Source organism: Sinohyriopsis cumingii, chromosome 13, assembly GCF_028554795.1.
Source record: "Sinohyriopsis cumingii isolate HCF-2022 chromosome 13, ASM2855479v2, whole genome shotgun sequence".
Lineage (NCBI taxonomy): Eukaryota > Metazoa > Mollusca > Bivalvia > Unionida > Unionidae > Sinohyriopsis > Sinohyriopsis cumingii.
Window position 1 is genome coordinate 56,978,508 of NC_142973.1, and position 18,573 is coordinate 56,997,080.

The 18,573-nt window shown below is 34.2% G+C and overlaps 1 protein-coding gene across 2 annotated transcripts in view; it reads left to right on the forward strand.

Annotated features, from left to right (window-relative positions):
- Positions 1 to 18,573, forward strand: part of LOC149785632 (inactive hydroxysteroid dehydrogenase-like protein 1) — a 41,320-nt gene that overhangs the window by 2,064 nt on the left and 20,683 nt on the right. The window contains exons 2-5 of one of the 2 annotated variants that reach the window (XM_089979448.1): positions 1,077 to 1,178; positions 6,553 to 6,675; positions 8,818 to 8,928; positions 18,025 to 18,083. In XM_089979448.1, the coding sequence (XP_089835574.1) occupies positions 1,077 to 1,178; positions 6,553 to 6,675; positions 8,818 to 8,928; positions 18,025 to 18,083 (395 nt within the window). The remainder of the gene's footprint in view (positions 1 to 1,076; positions 1,179 to 6,552; positions 6,676 to 8,817; positions 8,929 to 18,024; positions 18,084 to 18,573) is intronic. The other variant, XM_089979449.1, reaches the window with a different exon arrangement.

Genomic DNA, 18,573 nt, shown 5'->3' on the forward strand with positions numbered 1-18,573 from the left:
GTAATTGGAGCTGTTAAATACATCGCAATGAGTCAGATGGATTTGTTTAATGGGAACACACCTTTTCCAAGCTGAAACTAACATAATCTTCTGATGCTAATATTTTATAACTGTGTTTACAATAGCCACTGCTTTGATCCTGCAGAACATCTGCTGAAGTCAAGTCTTTATTAGGGAGAGGCCATTTAATTTTAGGGGAAGTTTGGGCAAAGGCACGTGTTTTGAAATGTGTTTCTTGCTCTGACTTTCTGATGTAAAGGACACTGCCATTCCTTTTCTCACTTTAACTAATTCGCATCAGCTATACTGTAACATCTTGTATTTCAACATGAGGCACAATTCCCTCATAAAACAGGCAAAATGTGGTGTTTTATAGAAAGTGTTAGCCACCGGAAAAAAGCAAAAGTTGAATGAAAATGACATGAAAGACAGGAATAATTCTTATGATAGGGAAAAAGCATAATCAAAAGTTTCAGAAGACATGGACAAAAGAGAGGGAATGGATGAGTTATGATGAGGAAAAGAACGTTATGCGGTCTAACTGGTGTACGGAATTTGCAAAAACAAACACAGAGAAAACATCCAGTTTTGTTGCCGGTTGTTCGAACTTTAAAATTGAATCGGTAAACGTACATGAAAGCTGTGGGCAACACAAAGAGAGTTCAGAGAGAAAAGCAGCTATGCAGATACCACCAGAAGAATCGACCGCTGGTAAGATCTTGGAAAGTTTAAATCGGAATGTGTTTGACCAGCGTGTTAATTTGTTTAAAATGCACATGCTATCATAAAGAACATAAGACCCATCACTGATTTTGTATGGATGTGTCAGCTGGATGAGATGAAAGGAGTTGATGTTTGGGAGACTTACAGGAATGATAAACAGATTCTAACATTTACTCACTACATGGTTGAAAGTGGAATGCAGAAATTTTTCAAAGGTGTGAATGAAACAATGTTTCTTGCAGTAGTGTGCGACAGTTGTACTGAAACTCCAATTCAGGAGGAGGAAATTGTATATATTAGAATTTGCAAAGGAGGAGAAATTAAATAATCGTTCCTGGCAATTGATATTGTAGAGAAGGCAGAAGGGATCCTGAAGGTGATCACCACTGCACTGCAATGTTTTACGGAGGCGGGTAAGGAGACCAGAACAAACCCCATATGGACTCTGAGTGCAGGTAGAGGACGAGAAAGGAACCTGGATCCTTTTCTGGAATTGGATCCAGGTTATCTTGAGAAACAAGAAATGTCAATTGACTGATTGATGATTTGAAGTGGGATTTATACTTCTGTACTTCTGCAATTCATACGATAATGCTATTTATGAAATAAAATTGTTGTTAATCTCAATACAAGTGTGTGACATTGTTTAGTGGACAGGACTAGTAAAGATTTGGCAGGACTAGTAAATTTCTCAGTATACTAGTCCTTCTGGCTACAAAGAAATTTGTCTTAAATTTGAGCCCTGCAGTTATTGCATTTTTCAGCTTTGCCATTTTGAAACTCATTGTTTTCTTTTCACAACTTGCTAAACAAACTTTATGGCTTACTTCCTTCTGTCATTAGAAAAAGAAAAGTGACCACTTGACTCTTAATATGCGTTATTGACTTAACATTGTGTTGTTTAAACATATCCCACTGGCGTGGTAATCATGGAACCATCTTGTAGAACTGACCTTTTATGTATCCTTTTTTGAAGCAACATTTGTTCAGTCAGAATTTTATTTAATGATCAGTATGGCAATACATCCTTGTTGTAAATACCTAAAATAGTGCAAAAATTACACTATTTCATACCTGTCAGCTCTCATGCCAGGAGAAAAAACTCCAGAATTTTGGGGTCCTTCCACACCTACCTACCAAAGTCATAATATCTCCTGATTTTTGCAGAGTACTTCTGGTTAGTACATTATGTCTCTTGATTTTTAGTTCTCCTAAAAATTCTACATAAATATATATATCATATGCAATCCACAGAAGCCATGTTCTATTTTATCACCTTTGAATATTATTGTGAAGAAATAATTATCATACTAATAAAAATTTCTTCAGTAAATGTTTAGTTGAAACATTATTCACGTAAATTTATGATTTTTGTAATCCCCACAACATTATTAACATCAGAAATTAAACTGCAACAAAAAATAGATCACAGTACAAAAATTGTGAGCAATTAGTTTCAGTCCCAAGAATGATCACTGTGAATGAAAGAAACTATTGTGAGTAAATAAATGGCATTACTGTACCATATATACAAATGTTAATTACCATCATTAAATTAAAAGAAGGAATGCAAAAACAAAATACCATGCAGAACATTTGCCCTTAAAAACTAATTCAGAATTCCGGTATATGTATGATTTAGTAAGCAGTGTTACATGTAAATACCTTAAGCGTCAAGGATAAGGTAATAAAGTGGGATGTAAAATGTGAGAAAATAGTCGTCACATGGATAAGCTTAAGACTGCGTATATAGGCACTGTTAGTTACAACAAAATAGGGCATCATTTATTTGCCAATTAGTTGCTGGTGCTTACATAACAGACTGTAGAAAATAGTTTCTTTGAATTATGTTGGAGGGCTTTAAAGCTTTAGCTCCTTTTCACATACCATTGCAATGATAAGGATTAATTGTTAATTAGTCATGCAGGCTTTCTTGTTTGTTTACTTAAGACTAACCTTTAGCTATTGCACAGTCTGGCCACAGCTACCAGAATATGAAAAGAGGGCACATTGCAGGGGAAAAATAAGGCATTTCACTGGGAGAAAAGGTACATCCTTTAAGAAAATATTCTTGTTATAAGGCCTCAAAGAATGCCAAAAATGACACTATTTAATGTTCGGCTTATGAAAGCTGGATACATAAAAAATGCACACCCAATTGTAATGCTGAGTTGTATTGTTATTATGCCTGTAATAGAGAAACTTCTCTATAATGAAAATGAGAAACATTTATGTCACCCTTTCTATTATATATATATATATATATATATATATATATATATATATATATATATATATATATATATATATATATATATATATCTTTGATCAATTAATGAAAATATAAAGGATTACACACTATTGGTCATCTACATCTTTGTTGTGCAATGTGGCACTGTATGCATCTTTTATGTTAGTTAAATAAAAATACATACTTTTGTTGCATTGTTTTATTTGTTGCCGTATCTTAAGAATTTTGTGCTTTTTTTCTCAATTACCCAACATTTTGACCATTTTAAAAAAAAAAACTTTTTCTTTTTTCTCAGCCACTGCTTTTTATTGCCAACAATATTCAACTTCTATAACCATGAGCATGAAACTATTAAAGGTTAATTGAATTGCAACTGATTTTGAAAAAAGTAAGCTTAATAAGGTGAGTTCATTGTGATCCCTTCACTTTCTTCTCTCACATTGTTAACAGTGCAATTCATTCAATATAACTCTTGGTTTTTATACCAAAATCCACCTTGGAAATATCTTGATGGAGTGAGAAAATGTAAAAAGGAGGAACTCTACTTGAAAATGGTGAGAGCTGGCAAATTAGTCCAGTATTTAAATTTAGAAATTGGGATATGCCTCCCCCCAAAAATGACACTTAGAATTCACCAATATAAACATTTAAATAACATTAAATTCCAAGTCAGTGCCTGTAATGTGCTTTGAATACCTAACAGGTCATGTAATAAGTTCTATCATTGGTTAATTGATTTCACTTGCTATAAGTAGGGACTTTTTTATGAACAAGACGGCACTAGTTCAAAGCACCATTTCATCTAGCAAAATATGCAGAGGCTTGATGTGGTGGATCAATGACCTTTGGCTAGCAAAGATGATGCATTGATAGCTGCAGTAGTTTTTTAGAGTTCGTTTTCAGCATTTGTTGCAAGGTCCAAGTCTGTTATGCTTGAATGTTGGAACACTTCTTCTGTTTCCCATGGGCACAGTTGTTGACATTAATGCCATTGAGAAGTAGGTTTTTGTGTGAAATATTTTTTAACTGAGTGAGATAATTACACTTTCCATTTATTCGGTCTTTTCACTTTTTAATTAGTAAATTGGGATTTTTAATAGAATTAAATCTAGTTTGTGATGATAAGAGCTTTTATGTGAATTACATGTTATATGTAACATTGGCAGTGCTTCTCAGAACTTGATATTCTGATTGTCTTCTCATAAGGTGGTAAGTGATTTTAATTGAAATTGATTTGATAAGCAATAAAATGGAGCATAATTATTTAATCAGTTTTAGAATTTAAATTAAAAATTATTCACAGCCTGAGTAAAGGCTGAGTGATTTAAGCATAGTGGGGGTATCAAAGCATTGCAGTGATTGGATACAGTAGATGTGCCACACCATATCAGCCTGTGGAAAACCTACATATAAGTCAGGCCTTGGGAGTGAGTACAATTGGCTTCTCATATTTTCATGTGTAATCTAACATTATGTGGCACTTTGGAGATCTGTGCAACTATGTAAGCTGACATTATGTCGCACTTTGGAGATCTATGCAACTGTATCATGTTTTCATGTGTAATCTGACATTATGTTGCACTTTGGAGATCTATGCAACTGTAGCATGTTTTCATGTGTAAGCTGACATTATGTGGCACTTTGGAGATCTATGCAGCTGTATCATGTTTTCATATGTAATCTAACATTATGTGGCAATTTGGAGATCTATGCAACTAGCATGTTTTCATGTGTAGTCTGACATTGTGTGGCACTTTGGAGATCTATGCAACTGTAGCATGTTTTCATCTGTAATCTGACATTATGTGGCACTTTGGAGATCTATGAAACTATGTAAGCTGACATTATGTGGCACTTTGGAGATCTATGCAACTAGCATGTTTTCATGTGTAAGCTGACATTATGTGGCACTTTGGAGATCTATGCAACTGTAGCATGTTTTCATCTGTAAGCTGACATTATGTGGCACTTTGGAGATCTATGCAACTGTGTCATGTTTTCATGTGTAATCTAACATTATGTGGCACTTTGGAGATCTATATAACTAGCATGTTTTCATGTGTAAGCTGACATTATGTGGCACTTTGGAGATCTATGCAACTGTATCATGTTTTCATGTGTAATCTGACATTATGTTGCACATTGGAGATCTATGCAACTGTAGCATGTTTTCATCTGTAAGCTGACATTATGTGGTACTTTGGAGATCTATGCAACTGTATCATGGTTTCATGTGTAATCTGACGTTATGTTGCACTTTGGAGATCTATGCAACTGTAGCAAGTTTTCATCTGTAAGCTGACATTGTGTGGCACTATGGTGATCTGTGACACTGTAGCATGTTTTCACAGGACAGTTTCTTGATGTGTGTTTTAGGTGTCCCCCTTGTTACAATGAAGTAAAAACTCAGTCCTCATTTGCCCTTGTAATGTCATCAGATGAAGGATTTGATTTTGCCCTACTGACCATTTTCTGCTTATACCTTTGTACAATCCTCAAATGTAAGATTTCAATTTGCCCTAAAAAAAACCATGCTTTAACAATGTCTATTCACACAAAATTCTGCAACTATATTAATGTTTGTAGTTGATTGACTCCTTTTGTCTTTCAAAACTGAATGAGCACACTTGAAAGGGTCAAGTTTTACATGGTCTTTTGTAAAGGAGACAACAAACAGTTGTGCATTAGCTTGCTAAATTTTGTGTTCTCAGAGAGTACAGAAAGGGACAAGTTTAATTCATTTGAGTTGCTATTATAGATTTTTGTTGTCACCATGAGTGATCTCTGCAGTCTCTGGCATGAACCAAAAATACTTCTGTAATGGGCAGGAACCTGTAAAATTTGTATGTATTTTCAATGAAATATATTTAATCTACTCCATCTTATGTTTGGTTTTGGAAGAAATGAATTATGAACTTCAGTTTTCTTAAACTTATTAAAGAGGATTTATTCAGATTTGTGTGTGTGCATGTGTCTGATTTGGATTTTTAACATAGATTTAAGAATTTTTCAGCCATATTGCTACGATATCTGCATTATGGCAGTTTATAGTGATGTCTATCACTGGGGCATCATGACAAGTAGCATGAAGTCTCACCCAGTCACATTATCCTGACACCAGGCCAACCAATCCTAAAACAGAACTCTTAATGCTGAGCATTTAGTGAGGATTCAGAGTTGTTTACTTGTTCATGCAACAGTCTGATGTGACCTATGTTTTCAAGAACCTTGTCTGCATTGGATTAATACCAGTACGATTTTATTGGGACAACACATTTTATTAATACAGGGACCAGTGCTTCTCATGGTTTCTAGGACAGTGGTGCTTTAGTGAAAATGGAACAAATTTAGCTGGGGATTAAACCTGAACTCCTGGAAAATCAAATTTTAATAATAATGACTCCCAATAATTGATTAAAGAATCCGAGTAATAAATAGAAACACTTGATATATACTCAAACTTTATTGCTGATTTGAAATGTAAAGAAAAGTAAATGTTGTAGGCATTGTTTGTTTGATGGAGACATGTAACATGAACTTTGAAATTTTTTTAGTATAGATTTTTGTTATCATTTCAGTTGTGACAGGTAGCAGTGAGGGAATTGGCAAGGCTTATGCACAAGAGTTGGCCAGCAGAGGGATGCATGTTGTCCTCATTAGCAGGGGAGAAAACAGACTCTATAAAACTGCCAAGGAAATAGGTACCATCTCTAAAGAGTCAACACACTGACCATGTCAGATACTGAATGATGCCATGTCTAGAGAGTCAACACAATGACCATGTCGATACTGATTGGTACCATGTGTAGAGAGTCAACACAATGACCTTGTAAGATTCTGATTGGTACCATGTCTAGAGAGTCAACACACTGACCATGTCAGATACTGAATGATGCCATGTCTAGAGAGTCAACACAATGACCATGTCAGATACTGATTGGTACCATGTGTAGAGAGTCAACACAATGACCATGTCGATACTGATTGGTACCATGTGTAGAGAGTCAACACAATGACCTTGTAAGATTCTGATTGGTACCATGTCTAGAGAGTCAACACACTGACCATGTCAGATACTGAATGATGCCATGTCTAGAGAGTCGACACAATGACCATGTCAGATACTGATTGGTACCATGTGTAGAGAGTCAACACAATGACCTTGTAAGATTCTGATTGGTACCATGTCTAGAGAGTTGACACAATGACCATGTCAGATACTGATTGGTACCATGTGTAGAGAGTCAACACAATGACCTTGTAAGATTCTGATTGGTACCATGTCTAGAGAGTTGACACAATGACCTTGTCAGATTCTGATTGGTACCATGTCTAGAGAGTTGACACAATGACCATGTCTAGAGAGTCAACACAATGTCCATGTCAGATTCTGATTGGTACCATGTCTAGAGAGTCAACACAATTACTATGTCAGATTCTGATTGGTACCATGTCTAGAGAGTCGAAACAATGACCTTGTCAGATTCTGATTGGTACCATGTCTAGAGAGTTGACACAGTGACCATGTCAGATACCGATAGGTACCATGTCTAGAGGGTCAACACAATGACCATGTCAGATTCTGATAGGTACCTTGTCTAGAGAGTTGACACAATGACCATGTTATATACTGATAGGTACGATGTCTAGAGAGTCAACACAATGACCGTGTCAGATTCTGATTGGTATCTTGTCTAGAGAGTTGACACAATGACCATGTCAGATTCTGATAGGTACCATGTCTAGAGGTTTGGCACAATGACCATGTCAGATTCTGATAGTTACCATGTCTAGAGGGTTGACACAATGACCATGTCAGATACTGACTGTTACCATGTCTAGAGAGTCAACATGATGGCCATTTCTGATACTGATTGATACCATGTCTAGAGAGTCAGCATGATGATCATTTAAGATACTGATTGATACCATGTCTAGAGAGTCAACATGATGATCGTTTAAGATACTGATTGATACCATGTCTAGAGAGTCAGCATGATGATCATTTAAGATACTGATTGATACCATGTCTAGAGAGTCAACATGATGATCATTTAAGATACTGATTGATACCATGTCTAGAGAGTCAGCATGATGATCATTTAAGATACTGATTGATACCATGTCTAGAGAGTCATATGCATTGACCATGTCAGATACAGGTCTTGAATGAGGATTTTTATTTACTAACCCACAGGATCACCAAAATAAAGTTCTTATTGATCCTGATCAAATCAAGCAGAAGCTTATTTAGTTTGTAATTCAACATTTATTATTCATTATCATCAACTTAAAAATCAGTAACTGTATTTCACCGACAAGACTCATGAATGAAGCTCTCCATGCACTTTTGTATTTTTTTGTATTTTCAGTGGGTCATTTTTCAGTCAGTTATGTTTATTTTTCCAACATTTATGCTACTTTCTTAATCTCTTCTCTTGATGATATTTGTAATTGTGCTTTCTCTTATCATCATTTCAATTCTGCCTTTTCATTAATAGCTTTATACCTTGCCAATACTTCCTCATGTTTAAACAACTGTTTGTCTTCCCATACATAACTATAATGTTCAACATCCTGTACATATCATTATCGTATGACTTTCCATACACAGCTGTTACATATGACTTCCTGTTCATGACTATAATGTTAGACTTCCTGTACATAATACTAATGTTGGACTTCCTGTTCTGCATGATCATCTAAGTTACTCTCAGTTACTATATTCTACTTATTCTCTTCAAGTCTATTAAACTTAGCAAGGCTATTCTCTGATGATTTAATATATTTCTTTGTATGCAACATGTAACAATGTTAAATGCAAACAAATTCTATTTTTTCAGAGAGCCAGTTTCATGTACAAACTTGTACAATAGCTGTGGACTTTACGGCAGGCCGGGAGATATACAGCAAGATATGGGAAAAAATTAAAGACAAGGAAATAGGAATATTAGGTAGCACAACTCTCCCTTATTATAAAACCATTCATTATAGCACAATTCTGGATACTGTCATATTATATCCTTACTGTGATCCATTTCTTTTGTTTAAATTTTCCCCATAAAATTCATTCTTAAATTAGTAAGCAGAGAATGCTTTATAAACTAGTATACAGAGAGTGCTTTATATCATTAGTATGCACAGAGTGCTTTATATAGTTACTATGATGAGGGTGCTTTATGTAATTAGTGTACAGAGAGTGCTTTATGTAATTAGTATCCAGAGAGTGCTTTATATAATTAGTATCCATAGAGTGCTTTATATAATTAGTATCCAGAGAGTGCTTTATATAATTAGTATCCAGAGAGTGCTTTATATAATTAGTATCCAGAGAGTGCTTTATATAGTTACTGTGATGAGGGTGCTTTATATAATTGGTGTACAGAGAGTGCTTTATATAATTAGTATCCAGAGAGTACTTTATATAGTTACCATGATGAGGGTGCTTTATGTAATTAGTGTACAGAGAGTGCTTTATATAATAAGTATGCAGGGAGTGCTTTATATGCAGAGTGCCTTATATAATTAGTATGCAGAGAGAGCTTTATAATTAGTATGCATGGTGTTTTATATGCTGTGTGCTTTATAATTAATATACAGAGAGTGCTTTATATGTAGAGTCCCTTGTATAATTAGTATGCTGAGAAAGAGCTTTATAGAATTAGTATGCAGGGTGCTTTATATGTAGAGTGCTTTATTATAATTAGTATGTAGAGAGTGCTTTATATAATTAGCATGTAGAGAGAACTTTATAGAATTAATATGCAGGGTGCTTCATATGCAGTGTGCTTTATACAATTAGTGTGCAGAGAGTGCTTATATAGTTAGTATACTGAGAGTGCTTTATATAATTAGTATGCAGGGAGTGCTTAATATAGTTACCATGATGAGGTTGCTCTATATGCAAAGAGTGTTTACATGCTGATTTTTTTATATATGCAGAGTGCTTTATATAATTAGTGTACAGAGAGTGCTTTATATAATTAGTATCCAGAGAGTACTTTATATAGTTACCATGATGAGGGTGCTTTATGTAATTAGTGTACAGAGAGTGCTTTATATAATAAGTATGCAGAGAGCGCTTTATATGCAGAGTGCCTTATATAATTAGTATGCAGAGAGAGCTTTATGATTAGTATGCATGGTGCTTTATATGCAGTGTGCTTTATAATCAATATACAGAGAGTGATTTATATGTAGAGTCACTTGTATAATTAGTATGCTGAGAAAGAGCTTTATAGAATTAGTATGCAGGGTGCTTTATATGCAGAGTGCTTTATTATAATTAGTATGTAGAGAGTGCTTTATATAATTAGCATGCAGAGAGAACTTTATAGAATTAATATGCAGGGTGCTTCATATGCAGTGTGCTTTATACAATTAGTGTGCAGAGAGTGCTTATATAGTTAGTATACTGAGAGTGCTTTATATAATTAGTATGCAGGGAGTGCCTAATATAGTTACCATGATGAGGTTGCTCTATATGCAAAGAGTGTTTACATGCTGATTTTTTTTATATATGCAGAGTGCTTTATATAATTAGTATGCAGAGTGCTTTATATAATTAGTATGCAGAGGGTGCTTTATACAAATAGTGTGCATATTTGGATGATCTAATTTGATTTTCAGACTGTTAAAATAATTTTCAAGTTTTTTAACACGTTTTTGAACTCGACAGAATCTTTGTTAGCATGTTCAACCACTTGAGATAGACAAACAAAATTTGGTGTGCATGTTTTATGAATATGTAATTGACCCGATTAATTTTTCATGCCATTTTAACAAGTGTTTTAATTTTTCAAATTTGTTATCTTTTGAACTTTTTGGTCTTTTGTTGGCAAACAAAATCTAGTATCAATTCTGCAGATAAAGGATAATCAATGATCCTTTATAATTTTCAAGAATGTAGTCATTATGATTTAAAATGGTCAGTTTGCACTATTTATTGAATGTAGCTTCACTGATATCAGATGCATGTATATTTTGGTTCCATTTAACATTAGACTGAGGTTCTGTTTAACATTAGATTGAGGTTCCATTTAACATTAGATTGAGGTTCCATTTAACATTAGATTGAGGTTCCATTTAACATTAGATTGAGGTTCTGTTTAACATTAGATTGAGGTTCTGTTTAACATTAGATTGAGGTTCATTTAACATTAAATTGAGGTTCCATTTAACATTAAATTGAGGTTCCATTTAACATTAGATTGAGGTTCTGTTTAACATTAGATTGAGGTTCCATTTAACATTAGATTGAGATTCCATTTAACATTAGATTGAGGTTCTGTTTAACATTAGATTAAGGTTCCATTTAACATTAGATTGAAGTTCCGTTTAACATTAGACTCCTTTTCCATTTAACATTAGATATGAGGTTTTATTTTAAATTATTTTCATATATTACCGTTGATTCATGTTAGCTGTAGCATTTGTATTTTACATGCCGATTGAAGACATTACCGTTCTCCGATCGTTTAAAAGCTAAGATCTGTTTATGATGTTAGATAAAATAAAATGTAATGAGAAATGCTTCTACTGTAGAGACAGATCATGTCATTTCCATACTCTTGAGCCTGCTGAGCAGAAGGACAGTTTTTCTGGTATCAGTAACACCTCCTGTCCCTACTGTCAATATTTCAAAACTCATTCTTCAGTTTAAAAAGCACAGACTGTTGCCATACACTATACCTGTCTGCACAGATAATGCTGTTTTGGTAATTAGTATGGTCTGATAGTCAGATGCTTGCATGCCACATATACAGCATCAGGAAGAAGTTTGTTCAAAGCACTTTAGAGATCTGATAATTCCCCCCAAAATGACAGGTGCAAGGCACTTCTTCAATAAGCAACAACAATTCTCATTGAACACTTCAAAACTTAACAAAATCTAGAAAACAGAAATGGCAGGAATGATGAGATGCTACAATTTGGTTGGATGCGGGACAATTCAGCAAATTCATCTTAATATCAATTTATTAATGCATTGATGATTGTTGAAATTACTTGCGCCAACTTGATGCATCTCATTTTTGAGACATGGGAGGGTAGGTATAACTTAATTTCTATCATTCTCTGTTATTGTTTGCCATCATTATTAATCTTGTTTCAGATTTGATTATACATTTAATCTTTTCCTGCAACTTGCAGTGCAGGATGAAACTAAATCACTAATTTGTCAGCATTTTCTGTTTATGTGATATGAAATGCATTTTTAAAATTTTTATTTTAGACACTAATTTAGCTAAATTTCTAGTCCTAAAATTTATCAGCATCATAAAATCTTATTTTACCGTATTTCTTGCATTTTTTGTACCCTTTAATTTTTCATACACAATCCAGTTATCAAAATAATAATTATTGAAATGTATCATAATTTTTTGGTAGATATCACTTTGTATTTTTTCAAAAAAATCCATTAAATTATCAGACATAAAATTTCTACTAAGAAGATTTACATTTGCAAAAAAGATTGAAAATATCATATTGCCATTTTGTTTTTACAAAAATTAATAATTAATTTCTGGTGAGAATATACAATGATTGGTGCATAAGCATTAGCGCCTGCAGCATAGGTAAAGGTGGTCACATGACACCCCCCCAAAATCATACTGCAAATATATATTGATATATATATCTAAATTACGACAAGTTTAATCATGGAAATGAAGCTGAAAATATATCACAAGATTCAGTTCAAAACGCCGAGTAAATATCAGCTTTAGTTTCAGACTGCTTACTATAGTAACTCTCCCCGCCATGACTGCCTCCCCACTCCCCCTGCAAAAAATCCTGTGGGTACCCATGTGCATAAGCTCTCTTATTGTCATTACAATATCTACTGCTGTTTATTAACAAGTAGACAAAGGACTTCACAGACCATACCTTTAAGTATTATTGTTAATTTGTTCTTATTAAGTTCGTCACCGTAACAAAACACCACGTGCATTTTAAAATGAGTTTGGAAGCCCCTTGATGTTTTCTTATCCAACAAAAATTACATCTCAGTACATGCTAAAGTGAAGACCACAGACCATTGGTCAAGTAGTCTTATTGTTTCATTATAGTCATACAAACATAAAATATAAAAACCTTGTCATTTTCCATCATAAATTTGAAAGTCATGGACTCAGTTAAATTGATTCGTATATATACATATACTGTCTTTAAGTGCTTGTTCTGTTTTGACTTGGATATAATTAACATTTTATTACAAATCTATTCTACGATATACCCCACTATTATCTTTATTGGCGAGTTCGAATAACAAGTATTGCACATGATCGCTTGTCCTTATAACATCTGCTGTATAGACAACAGCTTGAATAGCACATTAACAGATTTTCATTTCCTTAAAGAGAGCTTCATTTCCCTACTGGCAGCCTTGCTGATTTGACCTCTTCTGTCCATGCTTGCCCTCAGTCTGGTTTCAAATGGATAACCAAAGCACTAAGCATGTTTAATTACCATGTAAATAACACTGCATAGCCATATGGTTGTTGTGACAATGTACATTGTAATTAATACAGGAATGAATTGTTGATTTAGTGGTGTTTATTGATAATGGAATATAGTAGGGGCGTAATACATGAGGATTATCACAATCGTCAGGTAATTGAAAATAGTCTTTTTTTTCTCCTCGCAAAAGCTACAAATAAAAACCACCCTAAATAAATATGGTCTTGTACACTGACAAAGTATTGTTTCATCTCTGTCTCACACACGTGTGCACATGTGCTCACAGGCATTAACTAAAACGTGATTTAAAGTTTTTTATTTTTTATTGCAATTGGATAATGAGATTATTGTAACTATAAAAATAGAAGTTGCACTTAATTTCTTGACAATGTGGACTCATATTGTTGCGTAAAATTTACTAATAAATAATACCCATAACTAATACATGTTCAAAGCATTTTAATCATTTTGCCAACATTACACAATTATATGTAAAAGAAAAGTTATCATTTGGTGGTACTGACTACCACCAAACGATAACTATTTTTTTACATATAATTTTTATACACTGAAATTAATAATTATTTTTTTCATGTACAAAAAATTACATGAAATATGGTAAAATATAAATAAGCATTCATGCAGACCCAGTCCTAAATCATATATGACAGTTAGGAAGGGAAATGAAACAATATTTCACCATAAAAGCTTGAGACAGACTGGATATAATATATACCTTTTAAGTTTTCCATCTTTAAAGATTTTTTTATTTGAAAGGTTTTATACTTATACATCGTTCTGTAGAAGATGTATTGTGTATCAATAGGTAGTGTTGTAATCCAGGTCATGGCCCAGTATTTTATATTATTATCCCACTTAGCCTTCCACTCTGTAAATGTTTAAGTTATTCAGAATTAAGGTTTGAAACTTTGCATACTTGTACGTCATCTCTAGAAGGTGTGTCATGTGACATATTGGGGATCATATTGTCATGGCTCAATGTTTTATTTTCTCCATCACACTTTCCCATGAGGGTCATGACTTAGTCTTCTTATTTTCCATATTTTTAATTTTAAAGTCATTTGTGTGTGTATGTGTGTAATTTGGATTTTTAATGTAGCATTAATATTTTTTCAGTCATATCGCTACAATGTCTGCAGTGTGGCAGTTTATAATGATGTCTAACACTGGGGCATCATGCTGCAGACATGTAGCATGATGTCCCACCCAGTCACATTATCTTGACACCAGGCCTACCAGTCCTAACACTAACCTCTTAATGCTAAGTGCCTAGCGAGGCAGCTGTTAGTACCATTTTTTAATAAGTCTTTGGTATGACTTGGCTGGGTTTAGAAGCTGCAACTTCCTGCATCCAAGGTAGACACTGTAACCGCTATGCCATTAAGCAGTGTCATTTGAGATCATGGTCTGTGACTCTTGTACATCTTCATTAGAAGAAATATCAAATACCACATTGGGGTTCTGTCCTAAAGGTCAAAGGTGCAGTTCAGTGCATGCTAAATTTGCTGTCTTACTTTCAATTTTGCTTTTAATTTTAGAGCCTTTTGAAATCATTTATATGTGGTAACTAGTTCAGTTGCAGACCCATTTTTGAAGCAGAAGTCATAGTATGCGTTTACTGTCAGAGGATAGTGTTTATATATATATATATATATATATATACTTTATGTGTCAATCCTGATACACCACTCCCTCGATAACTCGCGCACATCGGGGTCCAGAAACATCAACCGCACTATAAGTGAGGCGCGAGTTATCAAGGGACCTATAAAATAAGCCCAAAACCAATAAAGTGATTGAAGACATAACGGAGAAATAAGGGGGGGGGGGTAGGCAGATTATACTGTTGAATACTCACTTTATAATCATTCTGAGATTAACTGTTAATAAATATCTCTTCATAACGGTGTACTTTATTATTTCCTCATAGGACAACATTAATTTCAGGATAAATTACAGTATATTGAGGCGATCATCGAAAACATTATTCCACGTGGTTTCCGTTCGCTTAACATGTGTACCACTTCACACATTGTGTACTACGTCACTAATTTTTATGTTGAATTGGATACATTCTAGTTTTATTGTTTGATCCAAATTAGACGGTTTTTTTTTATATACAAAAGATCGACTCTTTTTGAGAAACAGTGTCGATCAAATGATAGATAAATAGATTTGAATGTGATAGAAGTAAAATGGAAAACAAAAAAAAAAAACCAAGGGTTAATCAGTACTAACATTGGTCTACAAATTTAAAACAACGTAAATTAGAACAAGTTAATACCTGCCGTTTGTGCCACGCTTGACAAATATCAATTCACTTTTTGAAAAGATCAGTTATTTTGTGTGTGTGTGTGTGTTACTCCTTGGTTTCTCTGCCGCCGATCAAAATCCCTCAGATTTCTCAACTGCACGAGCTTTACATAGTCAACATTTTGGGTCTCCAGCCACATTATGGCAATATCAAAATATTTGATTGCTTCCTGTGCAGAGGGGTGGGTTAGTGCAACATCTGCGTCTGTATCACTTTCAACACTTGTGTTACTCCAGTTAGAATCGTCTTCTGCTGCAAATTTGTTCGCTATAGAAATAATTATAGTTTCCTCTGACATGTATTCAGCTGTGGGGCAATCATTGTCAGCACAAATCCACTCCTCCATATCATCAAGAGAAACGCCCATCTCAGGACCATGAGTCTGTACGAATTTCTCCCAAACAGCCTCGGCATTAACGACATAAGTTTCACTGAAACATTCAAAGTCACTATCATCAACGTTGTCTCTGTTAGTGTTTTGCTTTACGTCAAAGGCAGCTCCAAGACCCTTAATCCAGCACCCGAGGTCTCTTGTAATTGATTTTTTTTTTAATGCAACAAACACTTCCCCAAGTTGTTGATCAAAACAAAGCTGGCATGTACATGTAATTAGGTTCTCACAGAAGTACTCACGGGTTTCGATGTGACGGTCGATTGACTCTTGGTGTTTATTTCATTCTCTGTTGCCACCTGTTAGCATTTACCAGAAGTTTTCATTGATCGCTATTTCACCAGACTGTTTATTTACAGTATACTGACAACTATTTATCATAAAAACTTACATAATATATGATATCTTTAAACAGAGGTCTCGCTAGGATTTTAAAACTGGGTCTCTCTGCCTCTGAATTCAATCACTAAATATCAGTACATTTTCTCACTCGGCCACTAGTCAGAGCCTTTGAACTAGCCGCCTAGCTGTTGCATCATGTTCTTTTTTTTTTTTTTAATGTACTCTTATAAAATGGCAACAGTACTTCAAAGAGTCTTTCAGTCACTGAATTCTGTCATTGTAAATATCAGCACATTTAACTGATCAACACATTTTCCCACAAAGCAGGTGGCTGAAACAGGACCAGCAAATCTTTGAATTTTCCCGTGCACCTATTACATGCGAACGGAGGACTCCCGCTTCAGTGACTTTCTGCGTCCCAGATCAAAAATTGGCATCCAAATACGCGTAATTAAGCGTTTTCGAGACCTCTGAAATTAATTCTTCTTTAGAACTTGCAAATTTCAAAATATGGATTATATTTTTACGGGCATTAATCACCATTTTCGATGATAAAACGAGCAATGTATCAAGGTTTAATTTATCAATTCTTATCGTAATTTTTTCATGTTCAGCATATTTTAAAGATATTTTAAATACATTTTCTCTGGAAAAAATCGGGAGCCAAGACGGACACCGCGTTATAAGCGGGATCGTGAGTTATCCGGGGGCGAGTTATTGAGGGAGCAGTGTATGTCTAAATAGAAACTGGGATAAAGATTACATGGCTACTCTTAAGTCCAGATGGTGTGATGATATGTGCTTACTATGCCCAGACACTTGCGCTGAATGATGATTGTTTAAAAATGCTTTTTCAGTTATGCACAGACCTGTTTTAAATTAGCTTGCTATATTTCATATGTCAGAACCATTTATCATTATTTTTTTTGTTTTGTCCATGTTACATACTAAAATCTGAGTTGATGGAAGTCCTCATGGTTGACTTTAAATCTCAAAATGAAATTTTAAAAAGTTTACCTGATTTACCTTTCTGGGATGTCACATATGTATCACATGTATGCACTGAGGTACAAATAGTTTAATCAAGATGAAAATATCTTATGTGGTGGCTGTATAGCATCAAAAGTCAATATGCATGCATGCAACTCTTATTGTTATCATTTCATCAGTTGTGAACATGAATCATCAAGTTTTCTGCTAAACACTGTACTCAAGCGGTGTTCAGTAAGGGTCACCTGGAGTTGTCATTTTCATATGGAAAAAGGGGGAGCCTCTGCTATGCTCAAATCCAAAACAGTAGTAAGCCTGAAAAAAACCCAAAAACAATTTCATCAATTTATAACTGAAACTTTGCTTTATTTGTTGAAAACCTAAGGACACGCAAGTTTGAATTTTGATGAAACTGTGGTTACCAGTTCATTAATTCATGCATGTTTTTGCAAGAAAATGTTAGACTGTTCCACCTTTTGTGTATTTCATGGGATGAATTTTTGAGTTATATGTGTGATTTTTGTCTTTTTTCAGTAAACAATGTTGGAGTTATGTATGAATATCCACAATACTTCCTTGATGTGCCAGAAGAGGTAATGTAAATGGAGCTATGAAAGCAGTAATTTAAAAAAAAAACTTCTTTACCAACTAACTTTCAATATTTCTCATTTCCCTGATGCAGTCCCTGTATTTGTTTATTCTTCCATGAGTTTCTTCCAGCATTTAAACACTAGGGGTGCACAATAATATTGAATACTGTTATATTGTGGTATTAAACCGACGATAAAATAATCGCGATATAACTTTCTTATATCGATATAGTGTGACATCGACGTAAATTTTGATAACAAGTAGCAAACAAACTCTATTATTATTATACATTAAAATTAGCCATATTTCACTACTACTACTAATTTCTGATTGACAGTGACCTATTGAATTCCATACCTTTACCTCCGGTAATCAGCATCAGTAACATTTCTATTTCGTTTCCTTAGTAGTTGCAGCATGGGTAATTGGAAGTTACTTGTCAGTAAATCTTTATCTTTTTGAAGCTTTAACATCTCTTTGTCAACAAATAAG